The sequence below is a fragment of the Procambarus clarkii genome, chromosome 37 (assembly GCF_040958095.1).
Source record: "Procambarus clarkii isolate CNS0578487 chromosome 37, FALCON_Pclarkii_2.0, whole genome shotgun sequence".
Lineage (NCBI taxonomy): Eukaryota > Metazoa > Arthropoda > Malacostraca > Decapoda > Cambaridae > Procambarus > Procambarus clarkii.
The window spans coordinates 40,638,812-40,656,121 of record NC_091186.1 but is presented as its reverse complement, the minus strand read 5'-3'; the positions used below and the strand labels follow the sequence as shown (position 1 = coordinate 40,656,121).

The 17,310-nt window shown below is 61.8% G+C and overlaps 1 protein-coding gene across 1 annotated transcript in view; it reads left to right on the top strand.

Moving 5' to 3' along the window:
* The window catches only part of LOC138371917 (uncharacterized), a 160,921-nt gene that overhangs the window by 140,476 nt on the left and 3,135 nt on the right, over positions 1–17,310 (top strand). The window contains exons 4-5 of the mRNA XM_069336969.1: positions 15,397–15,400; positions 15,595–15,830. Coding sequence (XP_069193070.1) covers positions 15,397–15,400; positions 15,595–15,830 — 240 coding nt within the window. The remainder of the gene's footprint in view (positions 1–15,396; positions 15,401–15,594; positions 15,831–17,310) is intronic.

Here is a 17,310-nt window from a genome sequence, read left to right as displayed (position 1 = left end):
CCTCTGCCAGTAGAGGGGGGCTGGAGCTACAGGTCCAGCACCATCCCCCTGCCAGTAGAGGAGGCTGGAGCTACAGGTCAAGCACCAACCCACTGCCAGTAGAGGGGGCTGGAGCTACAGGTTCAGCACCAACCCCCCTGCCAGTAGAGGGGGGGGGGGCTGGAGCTACAGGTCCAGCACCAACCCCCTGCCAGTAGAGGGGGGGGCTGGATCTACAGGTTCAGCACCAACCCCTTGCCAGAAGAGGGAGGGGGGGGGGGGGCTGGACCTACAGGTCCAGGACCAACTGCCCCCTGCCAGTAGAGGGGGCTGGAGCTACAGGTCCAGCATCAACCCGGTGCCAGTAGAGGGGGCTGGAGCTACAGGTCCAGCACCAATCCCCTGCCAGGAGAGGGGGCTGGAGCTACAGATTCAGGGGCCAACCCCCTGCCAGTAGAGGGGAGCTAGAGCTACAGGTCCAGCACCAACCCTCTGCCAGTAGAGAGGGGGAAGGAACTGCAGGTTCAGCACCATCCCCCTGCCAGTAGAAGGGGGCTGGAGTTACAGGTCCAGCATCAACCCTCTGCCGGTAGAGGGGGGCTGGAGTCTTCATTTCCAGGACCAACCCCCTGCCAGTAGAGGGGAGGGCTGGCGCTACAGATCCAGGGTCAAACCCCCTGCCAGTAAAAGGGAGCTGAAGCTACAGGTTCAGCACCAACCCCCTGCCAGTAGAGGGGGCTGGAGCTACAGGTCCAGCACCAATCCCCTGCCAGTAGAGGGGGGAGGCTGGAGCTACAGGTCCAGGACCAACCCCCTGCCAGTAGAGGGGGGCTAGAGCTACAGATTCAGGGCCAACCCCCTGCCAGCAGAGGGGGGGTGGAGCTACAGGTGAAGCACCAAATCCCTGCCAGTAGAGGGGGGCTGGAGCGACAGGTCCAGCACCAACCCCCTGCCAGTAGAGTGGGGCTGGAGCTACAGGTCCAGCACCAACCTCCTGCCAGTGGAGGGGGCCTGGAGCTACAGGTCCACTACCAACCCCTGCCAGTAGAGGGGGGGGCTGGAGCTACAGGTTCCAGCTCCAACCCCCTGCCAGTAGAGGGGGGAGGCTGGAGCTACAGGTCCAGCACCAACCCCCTGCCTGTAGAGGGGGGAGGCTGGAGCTACAGGTCCAGCTCCAACCCCCCCCCCCCTGCCGGTAGAGGTGGGCTGGAGCTACAGGTCCAGCACCAACCCCTGCCAGTAGAGGGGGGCTGGAGCTACAGGTCCAGCACCAACCCCCTGCCAGTAGAGGGGGCTGGAGCTACAGGTCCAGCACCAACCCCCTGCCAGTAGAGGAGGGCTGGAGCTATAAGGCCAGCCCCAACCCCCCGCTAGTAGAGGGGGGCTGGAGCTACAGGTCCAGCACCAACCCCCTGCCAGTAGAAGGGGACTAGAGCCACAGGTCCAGCACCAACCCCCTGCCAGTAGAGGGGGGCTGGACCTACAGGTCCAGCACCTACCGTCTGCCAGTAGAGGGGGGCTGGAGCTACAGGTCCAGCAGCATCCCCTGCCACTAGAGGGGGGCTGGGTCAACACATCCAACACCAACCCCCTGCCAGTAGAGGGTGGGGGGGTGCTGGAGCTGCAGGTCCAGCACCAATCCCCTGCCAGTAGAGGGGGGCTGGAGCTACAGGTCCAGCACCAACCCCCTGCTAGTAGAAGGGGACTGGAGCTACAGGTCCAGAACCAACCCCCTTCCAGTGGGGGGGGGGGCTGGAGTTTCAGGTCCAGCACCAACCCCCTGCCACTAAAGGGGGGGAGGTCTGGAACTACAGGTCCAGCACCAACCCCCTGCCAGTAGACGGGGGCTGGAGCTACAGGTCCAGCACCAACCCCCTGCCAGTAGAGTGTGGCTGGAGCTACAGGTATATCACCAACCCCTGCCAATAGAAGGGGGCTGGAGTTACAGGTTCAGGACCAACCCCACCCTGCCCGTAGAGGGGGCTGCCGCTACAGGTCCAGCACCTACCCCCTGCCAGTAGAGTGGGGCTGGAGCTATAGGTCCAGGACCAACCCCATGCCAATAGAGGGGGGCTGGAGCTACAGGTCCAACACCAACCCCCCCTGCCAGTAGAGGGGGGCTGGAGCTATAGGTCCAGCACCAACCCCCTGCCAGTAGAGTGGGGCTGGAGCTACAGGTCCAGCACCAACCTCCTGCCAGTAGAGGGGGCCTGGAGCTACAGGTCCACTACCAACCCCCTGCCAGTAGAGGGGGGGGCTGGAGCTACAGGTCCAGCTCCAACCCCCCTGCCAGTAGAGGGGGGAGGCTGGAGCTACAGGTCCAGCACCAACCCCCTGCCTGTAGTGGGGGGCTGGAGCTATAGGTCAACACCAACCCCCCCTGCCAGTAGAGGGGGGCTGGAGCTATAGGTCCAGCATCAACCCCCTGCCAGTAGAGGAGGCTGGAGTTTCAGGTCCAGCACCAACCCCCGGCCAGTAGAGGGGGGGGGGAGGTCTGGAACTACAGGTCCAGCACCAACCCCCTGCCAGTAGAGGGGGCTGGAGCTACAGATTCAGGGCCAACCCCCTGCCAGTAGAGGAAGGCTGGAGTTAAAGGTCCAGCACCAACCCCCTGCCAGTTGAGGTGGGGGGGCCTAGAGCTTCAGGTCAAGCAGGAACCCCCTGCCTGGAGAGGGGCCTGGAGCTACAGGTCCAGCACCAACCCCCTGCCAGTAGAGAGCGGGCTTGAGCTATAGATCCAGCATCAACCCCCTGCCAGTAGAGGGGGGCTGGAGCTACAGGTCCAGCACCATCCCCCTTCCTGTAGAGGAGGCTGGAGCTGCAGGTCAAGCACAACCCCCTGCCAGTAGAGTGGGGGGGGGGGCTGGAGCTACAGGTCCAGCACCAACCCCCTGCCAGTAGAGGGGGGGGGGGCTGGAGCTACAGGTCCAGCACCAACCCCCTGCCAGTAGAGGGGTGGGCTGGAGCTGCAGGTCCAGCACCAACCCCTTGCCAGAAGAGGGAGGGGGGGGGGCTGGACCTACAGGTCCATGACCACCCCCCTACCAGTAGAGGGGGCCTGGAGCTACAGGTCCAGCACAACCCCCTGCCAGTAGAGGGGGGGCTGGAGCTACAGTTCCAGCACCAACCCCCCTCTTAGTAGAGGGGGGGCTGAGCTACAGGTCCAGCACCATCCCCCTGCCAGTAGAGGGGGTTTGGAGTTACAGGTTCAGAACCAACCCCACCCTGCCCATAGAGGGGGCTGCAGCTACAGGTCCAGCACCAACCCCCTGCCAGTAAAAGGCGGGGCTTAGAGCTACAGGTCCAGCATCAACCCCCCTGCCAGTAGAGGGGGCTTGAGCTACAGATTCAGGGCCAACCCCCTGCCAGTAGAGGGGGGCTTGAGCCCCCTCTACTGGCAGAAGGGCCAGTAGAGGGGGTGTTCTGGTCCAACACCAACCCCCTGCCAGTAGAGGCGGAGTGGAGCTACAGATTCAGGGCCAACCCCCTGGCTATAGAGGATGGCTGGAGCTACAGGTCCATCTCCAACCCCCTGCCAGTAGAGGTGGGGGGGGGGGCCTAGAGCTTCAGGTCTAGCAGGAACCCCCTGCCTGGAGAGGGGCCTGGAGCTACAGGTCCAGCACCAACCCCTTGCCAGTAGAGAGGGGCTTGAGCTATAGGTCCAGCATCAACCCCCTGCCAGTAGAGGAGGGCTGGAGCTATAAGGCCAGCCCCAACCCCCGCGGTTAGAGGGGGGCTGGAGCTACAGGTCCAGCACCAACCCCCTGCCAGTAGAAGGGGACTAGAGCTACAGGTCCAGAACCAACCCCATTCCAGTAGAGGAGGGGCTGGAGCTACAGGTCCAGCACCAACCCCCTGCCAGTAGAGGGGGGCTGGAGCTACAGGTCCAGCAGCATCCCCTGCCAGTAGAGGGGGGCTGGGTCAAACACATCCAACACTAACCCCCTGCCAGTAAGGGGGGGGGGTGCTGGAGCTGCAGGTCCAGCACCAATCCCCTGCCAGTAGAGGGGGGGCTGGAGCTACAGGTCCAGCACCAACCCCCTGCCAGTAGAAGGGGACTGGAGCTACAGGTCCAGAACCAACCTCCTTCCAGTAGAGGGGGGGCTGGAGTTTCAGGTCCAGCACCAACCCCCTGCCACTAAAGGGGGGGGAGGTCTGGAACTACAGGTCCAGCACCAACCCCCTGCCAGTAGACGGGGGCTGGAGCTACAGGTCCAGCACCAACCCCCTGCCATTAGAGTGTGGCTGGAGCTACAGGTCTATCACCAACCCCCTGCCAATAGAGGGGGCTGGAGTTACAGGTTCAGGACCAACCCCACCCTGCCCGTAGAGGGGGCTGCCGCTACAGGTCCAGCACCTACCCCCCTGCCAGTAGAGGGGAGCTAGAGCTACAGGTCCAGCACCAACCCCCTGCTAGTAGAGGGGGGCTGGAGCCTACAGGTCCAGGACCAACCCCATGCCAATAGAGGGGGGCTGGAGCTACAGGTCCAGCACCATCCCCCTGCCAGTAGAGGGGGGCTGGAGCTATAGGTCCAGCATCAACCCCCTGCCAGTAGAGGAGGGCTGGAGCTACAGGTCCAGCACCAACCCCCTGCCAGTAGAGGGGGGGCTGGAGTTACAGGTCCAGGACCAACCCCACCCTGCCCGTAGAGGGGGCTGCACCTACAGGGCAGCTACACCAACCCCCTGCCAGTAGAGGGGGGGGGCTAGAGCTACAGGTCCAGCACCAACCTCCTGCCAGTAGAGGGGGGGCTGGAGCTACAGGTCAAGCACCAACACCCTGCCAGTAGAGGGGGGCTGGATCTAGAGGTCCAGCACCAACCTCCTGTCAGTAGAGGGGGGCTGGAGCTACATGTCCAGCACCAAAAACCCCTGCCAGTAGAGGGGGGCGGGAGCTACAGGTTCAGATCCAACCCCCTGCCAGTAGAGGGGGGCTGGGAGCTACAGTTCCAGCACCAACCCCCCTCCTAGTTGAGGGGGGCTGGAGTTACAGGTCCAGCACCAACCCCCTGTTAGTAGAAGGGGGCTGGAGCTACAGGTCCAGCACCATCCCCCTGCCAATAGAGGGGGGTTGGAGTTACAGGTTCAGGACAACCCCACCCTGCCCGTAGTGGGGGCTGCAGCTACAGGTCCAGCACCAACCCGCTGCCTGTAAAAGGCGCGGCTAGAGCTACAGGTCCAGCATCAACCCCCTGCCATTAGAGGGGGCTGGAGCTACAGATTAAGGGCCAACCCCCTGCCAGTAGAGGGGGCTGGAGCTACAGATTCAGGGCCAACCCCCTGCCAGTAGATTAAGGCTGGAGCTAAAGGTCCAGCACCAACCCCCTGCCAGTGGAGGTGGGGGGGGGGCCTAGAGCTTCAGGTCAAGCAGGAACCCCCTGCCTGGAGAGGGGCTTGGAGCTACAGATCCAGCACCAACCCCCTGCCAGTAGAGAGCGGGCTTGAGCTATAGATCCAGCATCAACCCCCTGCCAGTAGAGGGGGGCTGGAGCTACAGATCGAGGGCCAACCCCCTGCCAGTAGAGGAGTGCTTTAGCTACAGATGCAGGACCACCCCCCCCCCCTGCCAGTAAAGGGGGGCTGGATCTACAGGTCCAGCATCAACCTCCTGCCAGTAGAGGGGGGGGGAGGGGCTGGAGCTACAGGTGCAGCACCTACCCCCTGCCAGTAGAGGGGGGCTGGAGCTATAGATCCAGCACCAACCCTCTTCCAGTAGAAGGGGGCTTGAGCTACAGGTCCAGCACCAACCCTCTACCAGTAGAGGGTACTGGAGCTACAGGTCCAGCACCCAACCCCCTGCCAGTAGAGGCGGACTGGAGCTACAGGTCCAGCACCAACCCCCTGCCAGTAGAGGGGGCTGGAGCTACAGGTCCAGCACCAACCCCCTGCCAGTAGAGAGGGCTGGAGCTACAGATTCAGGGCCAACCCCCTGCCAGTAGAGTGTGGCTGGAGCTACAGGTCTAGCACCAACCCCCTGCCAGTAGAGGGGGGCTGGAGTTACAGGTCCAGGACCAACCCCACCCTGCCCGAAGAGAGGGCTGCAACTACAGGTCCAGCACCAACCCCCTGCCAGTAGAGGGGGGGCTAGAGCTACAGGTCCAGCACCAACCCCTGCCAGTAGAGAGGGCTGGAGCTACAGATTCAGGGCCAACCCCCTGCCAGTAGAGGGGAGCTAGAGCTACAGGTCCAGCACCAACCCCCTGCTAGTAGACGGGGGCTGGAGCTACAGGTCCAGGATCAACCCCATGCCAATAGAGGGGGGCTGGAGCTACAGGTTCAGCACCATCCCCCCTGCCAGTAGAGGGGGGCTGGAGCTATAGGTCCAGCATCAACCCCCTGCCAGTAGAGGAGGTCTGGATCTACAGGTCCAGCACCAAACCCCTGCCAATAGAGCAGGGCTGGGGCTACAAGTCCAACACAAACCCCCTGCGAGGAGAGGGGGGGGGGGGCTGGAGCTACAGGTGCAGCACCAACCCCCTGCCAGTAGAGGGGGGCTGAAACTACAGGTCCAGCACCCACCCCTTGCCAGTAGAGGAGTCTGGAGCTACAGGTACAGCACATCCCCCCTGCCAGTAGAGGGGGGCTGGAGCTATAGGTCCAGCATCAACCCCCTGCCAGTAGAGGAGGTCTGGATCTACAGGTCCAGCACCAACCTCCTGCAGTAGAGGGGGGCTGGAGCTACAGATTCAGGGCCAACCCCCTGCCAGTAGAGGAGGGGAAGGAACTGCAGGTTCAGCACCAACCTCCTGCCAGTAGAGGGGGGCTGGAGCTACAGATCCAGCGCCAACTCCCCTGCCAGTAGAGGGGAGCTGGAGCTACAGGTGCAGCAACAACCCCTGCCAGTAGAGGGGGGCTGGAGCTACAGTTCCAGCACCAACCCCCCTCCTAGTAGAGGAGGGCTGGAGTTACAGGTCCAGCACCAACCCCCTGCCAGTAGAAGGGGGCTGGTGCTACAGGTCCAGCACCAATCTCCCTGCCAGTAGAGGAGGGTTGGAGTTACAGGTTCAGGACCTACCCACCCTGCCCGTAGAGGGGGCTGCAGCTACAGGTCCAGCACCAATCTCCTGCCAGTAGAGGGGGGGCTGGAGCTACAGGTCCAGCACCAACCCCCTGCCAGTAGAGGGGGGGGGGGCTGGAGCTACAGGTCCAGCACCATCCCCCGGCCAGTAGAGGGGGGCTGGAGGTACAGGTACAACACGAACCCCCTGCCAGTAAAGGGGGGCTGGAGCTACTGGTCCTGCATCGACCCCCTGCCAGTAGAAGAGGGGCAGGAACTATAGGTCCAGCACGAACCCCCGGCCAGTAGAAGGATAGCTGAAGCTACAGGTCCAGCACCAACCCCCGGCCAGTAGAAGGATAGCTGGAGCTACTGGTCCAGCACCAACCCCTTGCCAGTAGTGTGGGGCTGGAGCTACAAGTCCAACACCAACCCCCTGCAAGTAGAGGAGGGCTGGAGCTACAGGTCAGCACCCCCCCCCCCATCCTGCCAGTAGAGGGGGCTGGAGCTACAGATCCCGCACCAACCCCCTGCCAGTAGAGGGTCTGGAGCTACAAGTCCAACACCAACCCCCCTGCCAGTAGAGGGGGGGCTGGAGCTACAGGTGCAGCACCAACCCCCTGCCAGTAGAGGGGGGGCTGGAAATACAGGTCCAGCACCAACCCCCTGCCAATAGAGCAGGGCTGGGGCTACAAGTCCAACACCAACCCCCTGCGAGGAGAGGGGGGGGCTGGAGCTACAGGTGCAGCACCAACCCCCTGCCAGTAGAGGGGGCTGGAACTACAGGTCCAGCACCCACCCCTTGCCAGTAGAGGAGTCTGGAGCTACAGGTACAGCACCATCCCCCCTGCAGTAGAGGGGGGCTGGAGCTAGTGGTCCAGCATCAACCCCCTGCCAGTAGAGGAGGTCTGGATCTACAGGTCCAGCACCAACCTCCTGCCAGTAGAGGGGGGCTGGAGTTACAGATTCAGGGCCAACCCCCTGCCAGTAGAGGGGGGGAAGGAACTGCAGGTTCAGCACCAACCTCCTGCCAGTAGAGGGGGGCTGGAGCTACAGATCCAGCGCCAACTCCCTGCCAGTAGAGGGGAGCTGGAGCTACAGGTGCAGCAACAACCCCCTGCCAGTAGAGGGGGGCTGGAGCTACAGTTCCAGCACCAACCCCCCCTCCTAGTAGAGGAGGGCTGGAGTTACAGGTCCAGCACCAACCCCCTGCCAGTAGAAGGGGGCTGGTGCTACAGGTCCAGCACCATCTCCCTGCCAGTAGAGGGGGGTTGGAGTTACAGGTTCAGGACCTACCCACCCTGCCCGTAGAGGGGGCTGCAGCTACAGGTCCAGCACCAACCCCCTGCCAGTAAAAGGCGGGGCTAGAGCTACAGGTCCAGCATCAACCCATGCCAGTAGAGGGGGCTGGAGCTACAGATTCAGGGCCAACCCCCTGGCTATAGAGGATGGCTGGAGCTACAGGTCCATCTCCAACCCCTGCCAGTAGAGGTGGGGGGGGGGGGGCCTAGAGCTTCAGGTCTAGCAGGAACCCCCTGCTGGAGCTACAGGTCCAGCACCAACCCCCTGCCAGTAGAGAGGGGGCTTGAGCTATAGGTCCAGCATCAACCCCCTGCCAGTAGAGGGGGGCTGGGGCTACAGGTCCAGCACCATCCCCCTGCCAATAGAAAAGGCTGGAGCTGCAGGTCAAGCACCAACCCCCTGCCAGTAGAGGGGGGGGGCTGGAGCTACAGGTCCAGCACCATCCCCCTGTCATTAGAGTGGGGGCTGGAGCTACAGGTCCAGCACCAATCCCCTGCCAGTAGAGGGGGGGGGGCTGGAGCTACAGGTCCAGCACCATCCCCCTGTCAGTAGAGTGGGGCTGGATCTACAGGTCCAGCACCATCCCCCTGTCAGTAGAGTGGGGCTGGAGCTACAGGTCCAGCACCAATCTCCTGCCAGTAGAGGTGGGGGGCTGGAGCTACAGGTCCAGCACCAACCCCCTGCCAGTAGAGGGGGGGGGGCTGGAGCTACAGGTCCAGCACCATCCCCCAGCCAGTAGAGGGGGGCTGGAGGTACAGGTACAACACCAACCCCCTGCCAGTAAAGGGGGCTGGAGCTACTGGTCCTGCATCGACCCCTGCCAGTAGAAGAGGGGCAGGAACTATAGGTCCAGCACGAACCCCCGGCTAGTAGAAGGATAGCTGAAGCTACAGGTCCAGCACCAACCCCGGCCAGTAGAAGGATAGCTGGAGCTACTGGTCCAACACCAACCCCTTGCCAGTAGTGTGGGGCTGGAGCTACAAGTCCAACACCAACCCCCTGCAAGTAGAGGAGGGCTGGAGCTACAGGTCCAGCACCCCCCCCCCCCCATCCTGCCAGTAGAGGGGCTGGAGCTACAGATCCCGCACCAACCCCCTGCCAGTAGAGGGGTCTGGAGCTACAAGTCCAACACCAACCCCCCTGCCAGTAGAGGGGGGCTGGAGCTACAGGTGCAGCACCAACCCCCTGCCAGTAGATGGGGGGCTGGAACTACAGGTCCAGCACCCACCCTTGCCAGTAGTGTGGGGCTGTAGCTACAGGTCCAGCACCAACCCCCTGCCAATAGAGCAGGGCTTGGGCTACAAGTCCAACACCAACCCCCTGCGAGGAGAGGGGGGGGGGCTGGAGCTACAGGTGCAGCACCAACCCCCTGCCAGTAGAGGGGGGCTGGAACTACAGGTCCAGCACCCCACCCCTTGCCAGTAGAGGAGTCTGGAGCTACAGGTCCAGCACCAACCCCCTGCCAGTTGAGGGGAGCCGGGTGCTACACATCAAACACCAACCCCCTCCCAGTAGAGGGGGGGGGGCTGGAGCTACAGATCCAGCACCAACCCCTGCCAGTAGGAGGGGGGCTGGAGCTACAGGTCCAGCACCAACCTCCTGCCAGTAGAGGGGTGGCTGGAGCTACAGGTCCAGCACCAAACCCCTGCAGTAGAGGCTGGAGCTTCAGGTCCAGCACCAACCTCATGCCAGTAGAGGGGGCTGGAGCTACAGGTCCAGCACCAACCCCCTGCCAGTAGAGGAGGGCTGGAGCTACAGGTCCAGCGCCAACCCCCTGCCAGTAGAGGGGGGACTTGAGCTACAGGTCCAGCACCACCCCTCTGCCAGTAGAGAGGGGCTGGAGCTACAGGTCCAGCACCAACCACCTGCCAATAGATGGAAGGCTGGAGCTACAGGTCCAAGGCCAACCTCCTGCCAGTAGAGGGGGCTGGAGCTACAGGTCCAGCACCAACCCCTGCCAGTAGAGGGAAGGCTGGATCAACAGGTCCAGGGCCAACCCCCTGCCAGTAGAGATGGGCTGGAGCTACAGGTCCAGTACCAACCCCCAGCCAGTAGAGGGGGGCTGGAGCTACAGGTCCAGCACCAACCCCCCTGCCAGTAGAGGGGGGCTGGAGCTACAGGTCCAGCATCAACCCCCTCCCAGTAGAGGGGGGGCTGGACAGCACCAACCCCCTGCCAGTAGAGGGGGGCTGGAGTTACAGGTCCAGCACCTACCCCCTGCCAGTAGAGGGCGCTGGAGTTACAGGTCCAGCACCTACCCCCTGCCAGTAGAGGGGGGCTGAAGCTACAGGTCCAGCACCAACCCCCTGCCAGTAGAGGTGGGGTGGACCTACACGTCAAGCACCAACCCCCTCCCAGTAAAGGGGGGGGGGCTGGAGCAACAGATCCAGCACCAACCCCCTGCCAGTAGAAGGGGGGCTGGAGCTACAGGTCCAGCACTAACCCCCTGCCAGTAGAGGGGGGCTGGAGCTACAGGTCAGCACCAACCCTCTTCCAGTAGAGGGGGGCTGGAGCTACAGGTCCAGCACCAACCCTCTTCCAGTAGAGGGGGGCTGGAGCTACAGGTCCAGCACCAACCCTCTTCCAGTAGAGGGGGGCTGGAGCTACAGGTCCAGCACCAACCCCCTGCCAATAGAGGGGGGTTGGAACTACAGGTCCAGCACCAACAATCTGCCAGTAGAAGGGGTCCTGGAGCTTCAGGTCCAGCACCAATCCCCTGCCAGTAGAGGGGGGGGGGCTGGAGCTACAGGTCCAGCACCACCCCTCTGCCAGTAGAGGGGGGCTTGAGCTTTAGGTCCAGCACCAACCCGCTGCCAGTAGAGGGGGGGCTGGAGCTACAGGTCCAGCGCCAACCCCTGCCAGTAGAGGGGGGCTGGAGCTACAGGTCCAGGGCCAACCTCCTGCCAGTAGAGGGGTGCTGGAGCTACAGGTCCAGCACCAACCCCCTGCCAGTAGAGGGGGGGGGGCTGGAGCTACAGGTCTAGCACCACCCCTCTGCCAGTAGAGAGGGGCTTGAGCTTTAGGTCCAGCACCAACCCGCTGCCAGTAGAGGGGGGCTGGAGCTACAGGTCCAGCACCAAACCCCTGCCAGTAGAGGGGGGCTGGAGCTACAGGTCCAGCACCAACCCCCTGCCAGTAGAGGAGGGCTGGAGCTACAGGTCAGCGCCAACCCCCTGCCAGTAGAGAGGGGCTGGAGCTACAGGTCCAGGGCCAACCCCCTTCCAGTAGAGGGGGGCTGGAGCTACAGGTCCAGCACACCCCTCTGCCAGTAGAGGGGGGGCTGGAGCTACAGGTCCAGGGCCAACTTCCTGCCAGTAGAGAGGGGGGCTGGAGCTATAGGTCCAGCACCAACCCCCTGCCAGTAGAGGGAAGGCTGGAGCTACAGGTCCAGCACCCAACCCCCTGCCAGTAGAGGGGGGTTGGAACTACTAGCCTGCACCAAGCCCCTGCCAGTAGAGGGGCTGGAGCTACAGGTCCAGCACCAACCTCCTGCCAGTAGAGGGGGGCTGGAGCTATAGGTCCAGCACAACCCCCTGCCAGTAGAGGGAAGGCTGGAGCTACAGGTCCAGGGCCAACCTCCTGCCAGTGGAGGGGGGCTGGAGCTACACGTCCAGCACCCACCCCTTGCCAGTAGAGGGGGGCTGGAGCTACAGGTACAACACCAATCCCCTGCCAGTAGAGGGGGGCTGGAGCTGCAGGTCCAGCATCAACCCCCCCCCCCTGCCAGTAGAGGGGGCTGGAGCTTCAGTCCAGGACCAATCCCCTGCCAGCAAAAAGGGGCTGGAGCTACAGGTCCAGCACCACCGTTTGCCAGTAGTGTGGGGCTGCAGCTACAGGTCAGCACCACCCCCCCCCCCCATCTTGCAGTAGAGGGGGCTGGAGCTACAGATCCCACACCAACCCCCTGCCAGTAGAGGGGGGCTGGAGCTACAGGTGCAGCACCAACCCCCTGCCAGTAGAGGGGGCTGGAACTACAGGTCCAGCACCCACTCTTTGCCAGTAGTGTGGGTCTGGAGCTAAAGGTCCAGCACTAACCCCCAGCCAGTAGAGGGGGGCTGGAGCTACACGTCAAGCACCAACCCCCTCCCAGTAGAGGGGGGGGGCTGGAGCTACAGGTGCAGCACCTACCCCCCTGCCAGTAGAGGGGGCTGGAGCTACAGGTCCCAGCACCAACCTCCTGCCAGTAGAGGGGGGCTGGAGTTACAGGTCTAGCACCAACCCCCTGCCAGCAGAGAAGGGCTGGAGTTACAGGTTCAGGACCAACCCCCTGCCCGTAGAGGGGGCTGCAGCTACAGGTCCAGCATCAACCCCCTGCCAGTAGAGAGGGCTGGAGCTACAGATTCAGGGCCAACCCCTTGCCAGTAGAGTGTGGCTGGAGCTACAGGTCTAGCACCAACCCCCTGCCAAGTAGAGGGGGCTGGAGTTACATGTCCAGGACCAACCCCACCTGCCCGTAGAGGGGCTGCAGCTACAGGTCCAGCACCAACCCCCTGCCAGTAGAGGGGGGGCTAGAGCTACAGGTCAGCACCAACCCCCTGCCAGTAGAGGGGGGGCTAGAGCTACAGGTCCAGCATCAACCCCTGCCAGAAGAGGGGGCTGAGTTACAGGTCCAGGACCAACCCCACCCTGCCCGTAGAGGGGGCTGCAGATACAGGTCCAGCCACCAACCCCCTGCCAGTAGAGGGGGGCTAGAGCTACAGGTCCAGCACCAACCCCCTGCCAGTAGAGAGGCTAGAGCTACAGATTCAGGCCAACCCCCTGCCAGTAGAGGGGTGGCTGGAGCTACAGGTCCAGCACCAACCCCCTGCCAGTAGAGGGGCGGGGGCTGGAGTTACAGGTCCAGCACCAACCCGCTGCCAGTAGAGGGGGGCTGGAGCTACAGGTGCAGCACCAAACCCCTGCCAGTTGAAGGGGGCTGGAGCTTACAGGTCCAGCACCAACCCCTGCCAGTAGAGGAGGCTGGAGCTACAGGTCCAGCGCCAACCTCCTGCCAGTAGAGGGGGCAGGAGATACAGGTCCAGGGCCAACCTCCTGCCAGTAGAGGGAAGGCTGGAGCTACAGGTCCAGGCCAAACCTCCTGCAGTAGAGGGGGGGCTGGAGCTATAGGTCCAGCACCACCCCTCTGCCAGTAGAGGGGAGCTAGAGCTACAGGTCCAGCATCAACCCCTGCCAGTAGAGGAGGCTGGAGCTGCAGGTCAAGCACCAACCCCCTGCCAGTTGAGGGGGGCTGGAGCTACAGGTCCAGCACCGACCCCCTACCAGTAGAGGGGGCCTGGAGCTACAGGTTCAGCACCAACCCCCCTCCTATTAGAGGGGGGGCTGGAGTTACAGGTCCAGCACCAACCCCCTGCCAGTAGAAGGGGGCTGGAGCTTCAGGTCCAGCACCATCCCCCTGCCAGTAGTGGGGGTTGGAGTTACAAGTTCAGGACCAACCCCACCCTTCCCGTAGAGGGGGCTAGAGCTACGTGTCCTGAACCAACCCCCTGTCATTAGAGGGCGGAGTGGAGCTACAGATTCAGGGCCAACCCCCTGGCTATAGAGGATGGCTGGAGCTACAGGTCCATCTCCAACCCCCGGCCAGTAGAGGTGGGGGGGGGGGGCTAGAGCTACAGGTCTAGCAGGAACCCCTGCCAGGAGAGGGGGCCTGGAGCTACAGGTCCAGCACCAACCCCCTGCCAGTAGAGAGGGGGCTTGAGCTATAGGTCCAGCATCAACCCCCTGCCAGTAGAGGGGGGCAGGGGCTACAGGTCCAGCACCATCCCCCTGCCAATAGAAGAGGCTGGAGCTGCAGGTCAAGCACCAACCCCCTGCCAGTAGAGGGGGCTGGAGCTACAGGTTCAGCACCAACCCCCTGCCAGTAGATAGGGGGGGCTGGAGCTACAGGTCCAGCACCAACCCCCTGCCAGTAGAGGGGGGGCTGGAGCTACAGGTCCAGCACCAACCCCTGCCAGTAGAGGGGGCTGGAGTTACAGATTCAGGGCCAACCCCCTGCCAGTAGAGGGGGGTGGAGCTACAGGTCCAGTGCCAACCCCCTGCCAGTAGAGGGGGGGCTGGAGCTACAGGTCCAGCACCAACCCCCTGCCAGTAGAGGGGGGCTGGAGCTACAGATCCAGGGCCAACCCCCTGCCAGTAGAGGAGTGCTTGAGTTACAGGTGCAGGACCACCCCCCCCCCCTGCCAGTAGAGGAGGGCTGGAGCTAAAGCTACAGCACCAACCTCCTGCCAGACGAGGGGGCTGGATCTACAGGTCCAGGACCATCCCACCCCCCTGCCTGTAAAGAGGGGGCTGGAGCTACAGGTTCAGCATCAACCCCCTGCCAGTAGAGGTGGCTGGAGATACAGGTCCAGCATCAACCCCCTGAGAGTAGAGGGGCTGGAGCTATTGGTCCAGCACCATCTCCTTGACAGTAGAGGGGCTGGAGCTACAGGTTCAGCACCAACCCCCCTGCCAGTAGAGGGGGCTAAAGTTACAGGTCCACCACAACCCCCTTCCAGTTGAGGGGGCGAGCTGGAGCTACATGTCCAGCACCAGCCCCCCTGCCAGGAGGGGGGGTGCTGGAGCTACAGGTCCAGCATAATGAGGCTGTCACTGACCACAGGTGATAATGGGGCTGACACTGACCACAGGTGATAATGGGGCTGACACTGACCACAGGTGATAATGGGGCTGACTCTGCCCACTGGTGGTAATGGGGCTGACACTGTCCACAGGTGATAATGGGGCTGACGCTGACCACAGGTGATAATGGGGCTGACACTGACCACAGGTGATAATGGGGCTGACACTGACCACAGGTGATAATGGGGCTGACACTGTCCACAGGTTGAGGACCTCCGCAGGAAGAGGAAGCCCGTCAAGAGGCTGGTGGAGGCTGGCCGGGTGTTGGCCGTCCAGGAAGACCAAGATGGCCGCCGCTCCGCCAGGATAAACTCTACAAGACGGACAGCTGTACTCCACTCACTCCTGCGTCAGCCTACGCCCGCCGACGCTCACACCCTCCAGGTTACTTTATTACACCCACTAGTCTTACTGACATTACTGATTTACTGAGTTATGATAACTAATATGATAACATTTTGTTGTACAGTTATCAGCATGATTTATTTCATTTTCTGCAGGAGAGTGAGGTTGTGGGCGTGCTGGAGCCCTCCTGCACCCTGGCGTTCCTTGACCTCGGGTGGGCGGGGTCAACAAGAGGGCGGGTCACCATCCGGCTGACCCCTGACACTCCGCTGGCCAGACAGTTTGTGTTGTTGTGTACGGGCCAGCGGGGCCACACCTACCGCAACACTAAACTGTTGCGGGTGTGGGGCAAGGGTCAGTCGGGGAGTGGGTGGCGGGCGGAGACTACGAGAGTAATGATGGTAAGGGAGGAGCTCGACTGCTGCCTGACCTCCAGGGGCAGTACCGGAGGTCAGGCCGGGCAGGAGCTGTGTCGTGCTGGTGGGTGTCGGAGAGTCCCACGAGTGCCCAGTTCATCATCACCACCAGGGACGACCAGGTTTACCAGTGGCCAAATGTCTTCGGTGATGTGGTGAGCGGCCTGGATGTGGTGAGGGCAGCAGTCAACCACAGTGACATTACGGAGGTGACTGTGGTGACTGTGGTGTGTGCCACTCTAGTTCACTGTACCACCACCATCACTACTGTGGTGTTGTGTTGCCACTCTAGTTCACTGTACCACCACCATCACTACTGTGGTGTTGTGCTGCCACTCTAGTTCACTGTACCACCACCATCACTACTGTGTGTTGTGCTGCCACTCTAGTTCACTGTACCACCACCATCACTACTGTGGTGTTGTGCTGCCACTCTAGTTCACTGTACCATCACCATCACTACTGTGGTGTTGTGCTGCCACTCTAGTTCACTATCACCACTACTGTGGTGTTGTGCTGCCACTCTAGTTCACTGTACCACCACTACTGTGGTGCTGTACTGCCACTCTGGTTCACTGTACCATCACCATCACTACTGTGGTGTTGTGCTGCCACTCTAGTTCACTGTACCATCACTACTGTGGTGTTGTGCTGCCACTCTAGTTCACTGTACCACCATCATCACTACTGTGGTGTTGTGCTGCCACTCTAGTTCACTGTACCACCACCATCACTACTGTGGTATTGTGCTGCCACTCTAGTTCACTGTACCACCACCATCACTACTGTGGTGTTGTGCTGCCACTCTAGTTCACTGTACCACCACCATCACTACAGTGGTGTTGTGCTGCCACTCTAGTTCACTGTACCACCATCATCACTACTGTGGTGTTGTGCTGCCACTCTTGTTCACTGTACCACCACCATCACTACTGTGGTGTTGTGCTGGCCACTCTAGTTCACTGTACCACCATCATCACTACTGTGGTGTTGTGCTGCCACTCTAGTTCACTGTACCACCATCATCACTACTGTGGTGTTGTGCTGCCACTCTTGTTCACTGTACCACCACCATCACTACAGTGGTGTTGTGCTGCCACTCTAGTTCACTGTACCACCATCATCACTACTGTGGTGTTGTGCTGCCACTCTTGTTCACTGTACCACCACCATCACTACAGTGGTGTTGTGCTGCCACTCTAGTTCACTGTACCACCATCATCACTACTGTGGTGTTGTGCTGCCACTCTAGTTCACTGTACCACCATCATCACTACTGTGGTGTTGTGCTGCCACTCTTGTTCACTGTACCACCACCATCACTACAGTGGTGTTGTGCTGCCACTCTAGTTCACTGTACCACCACCATCACTACTGTGGTGTTGTGCTGCCACTCTAGTTCACTGTACCACCACCATCACTACTGTGGTGTGTGCTGCACTCTAGTTCACTGTACCACCACCATCACTACTGTGGTGTTGTGCTGCCACTCTAGTTCACTGTACCACCACCATCACTACTGTGGTGTTGTGCTGCCACTCTAGTTCACTGTACCACCACCATCACTACTGTTGTGTGTGCTGCCACTCTAGTTCACTGTACCACCACCATCACTACTGTGGTGTTGTGCTGCCACTCTAGTTCACTGTACCC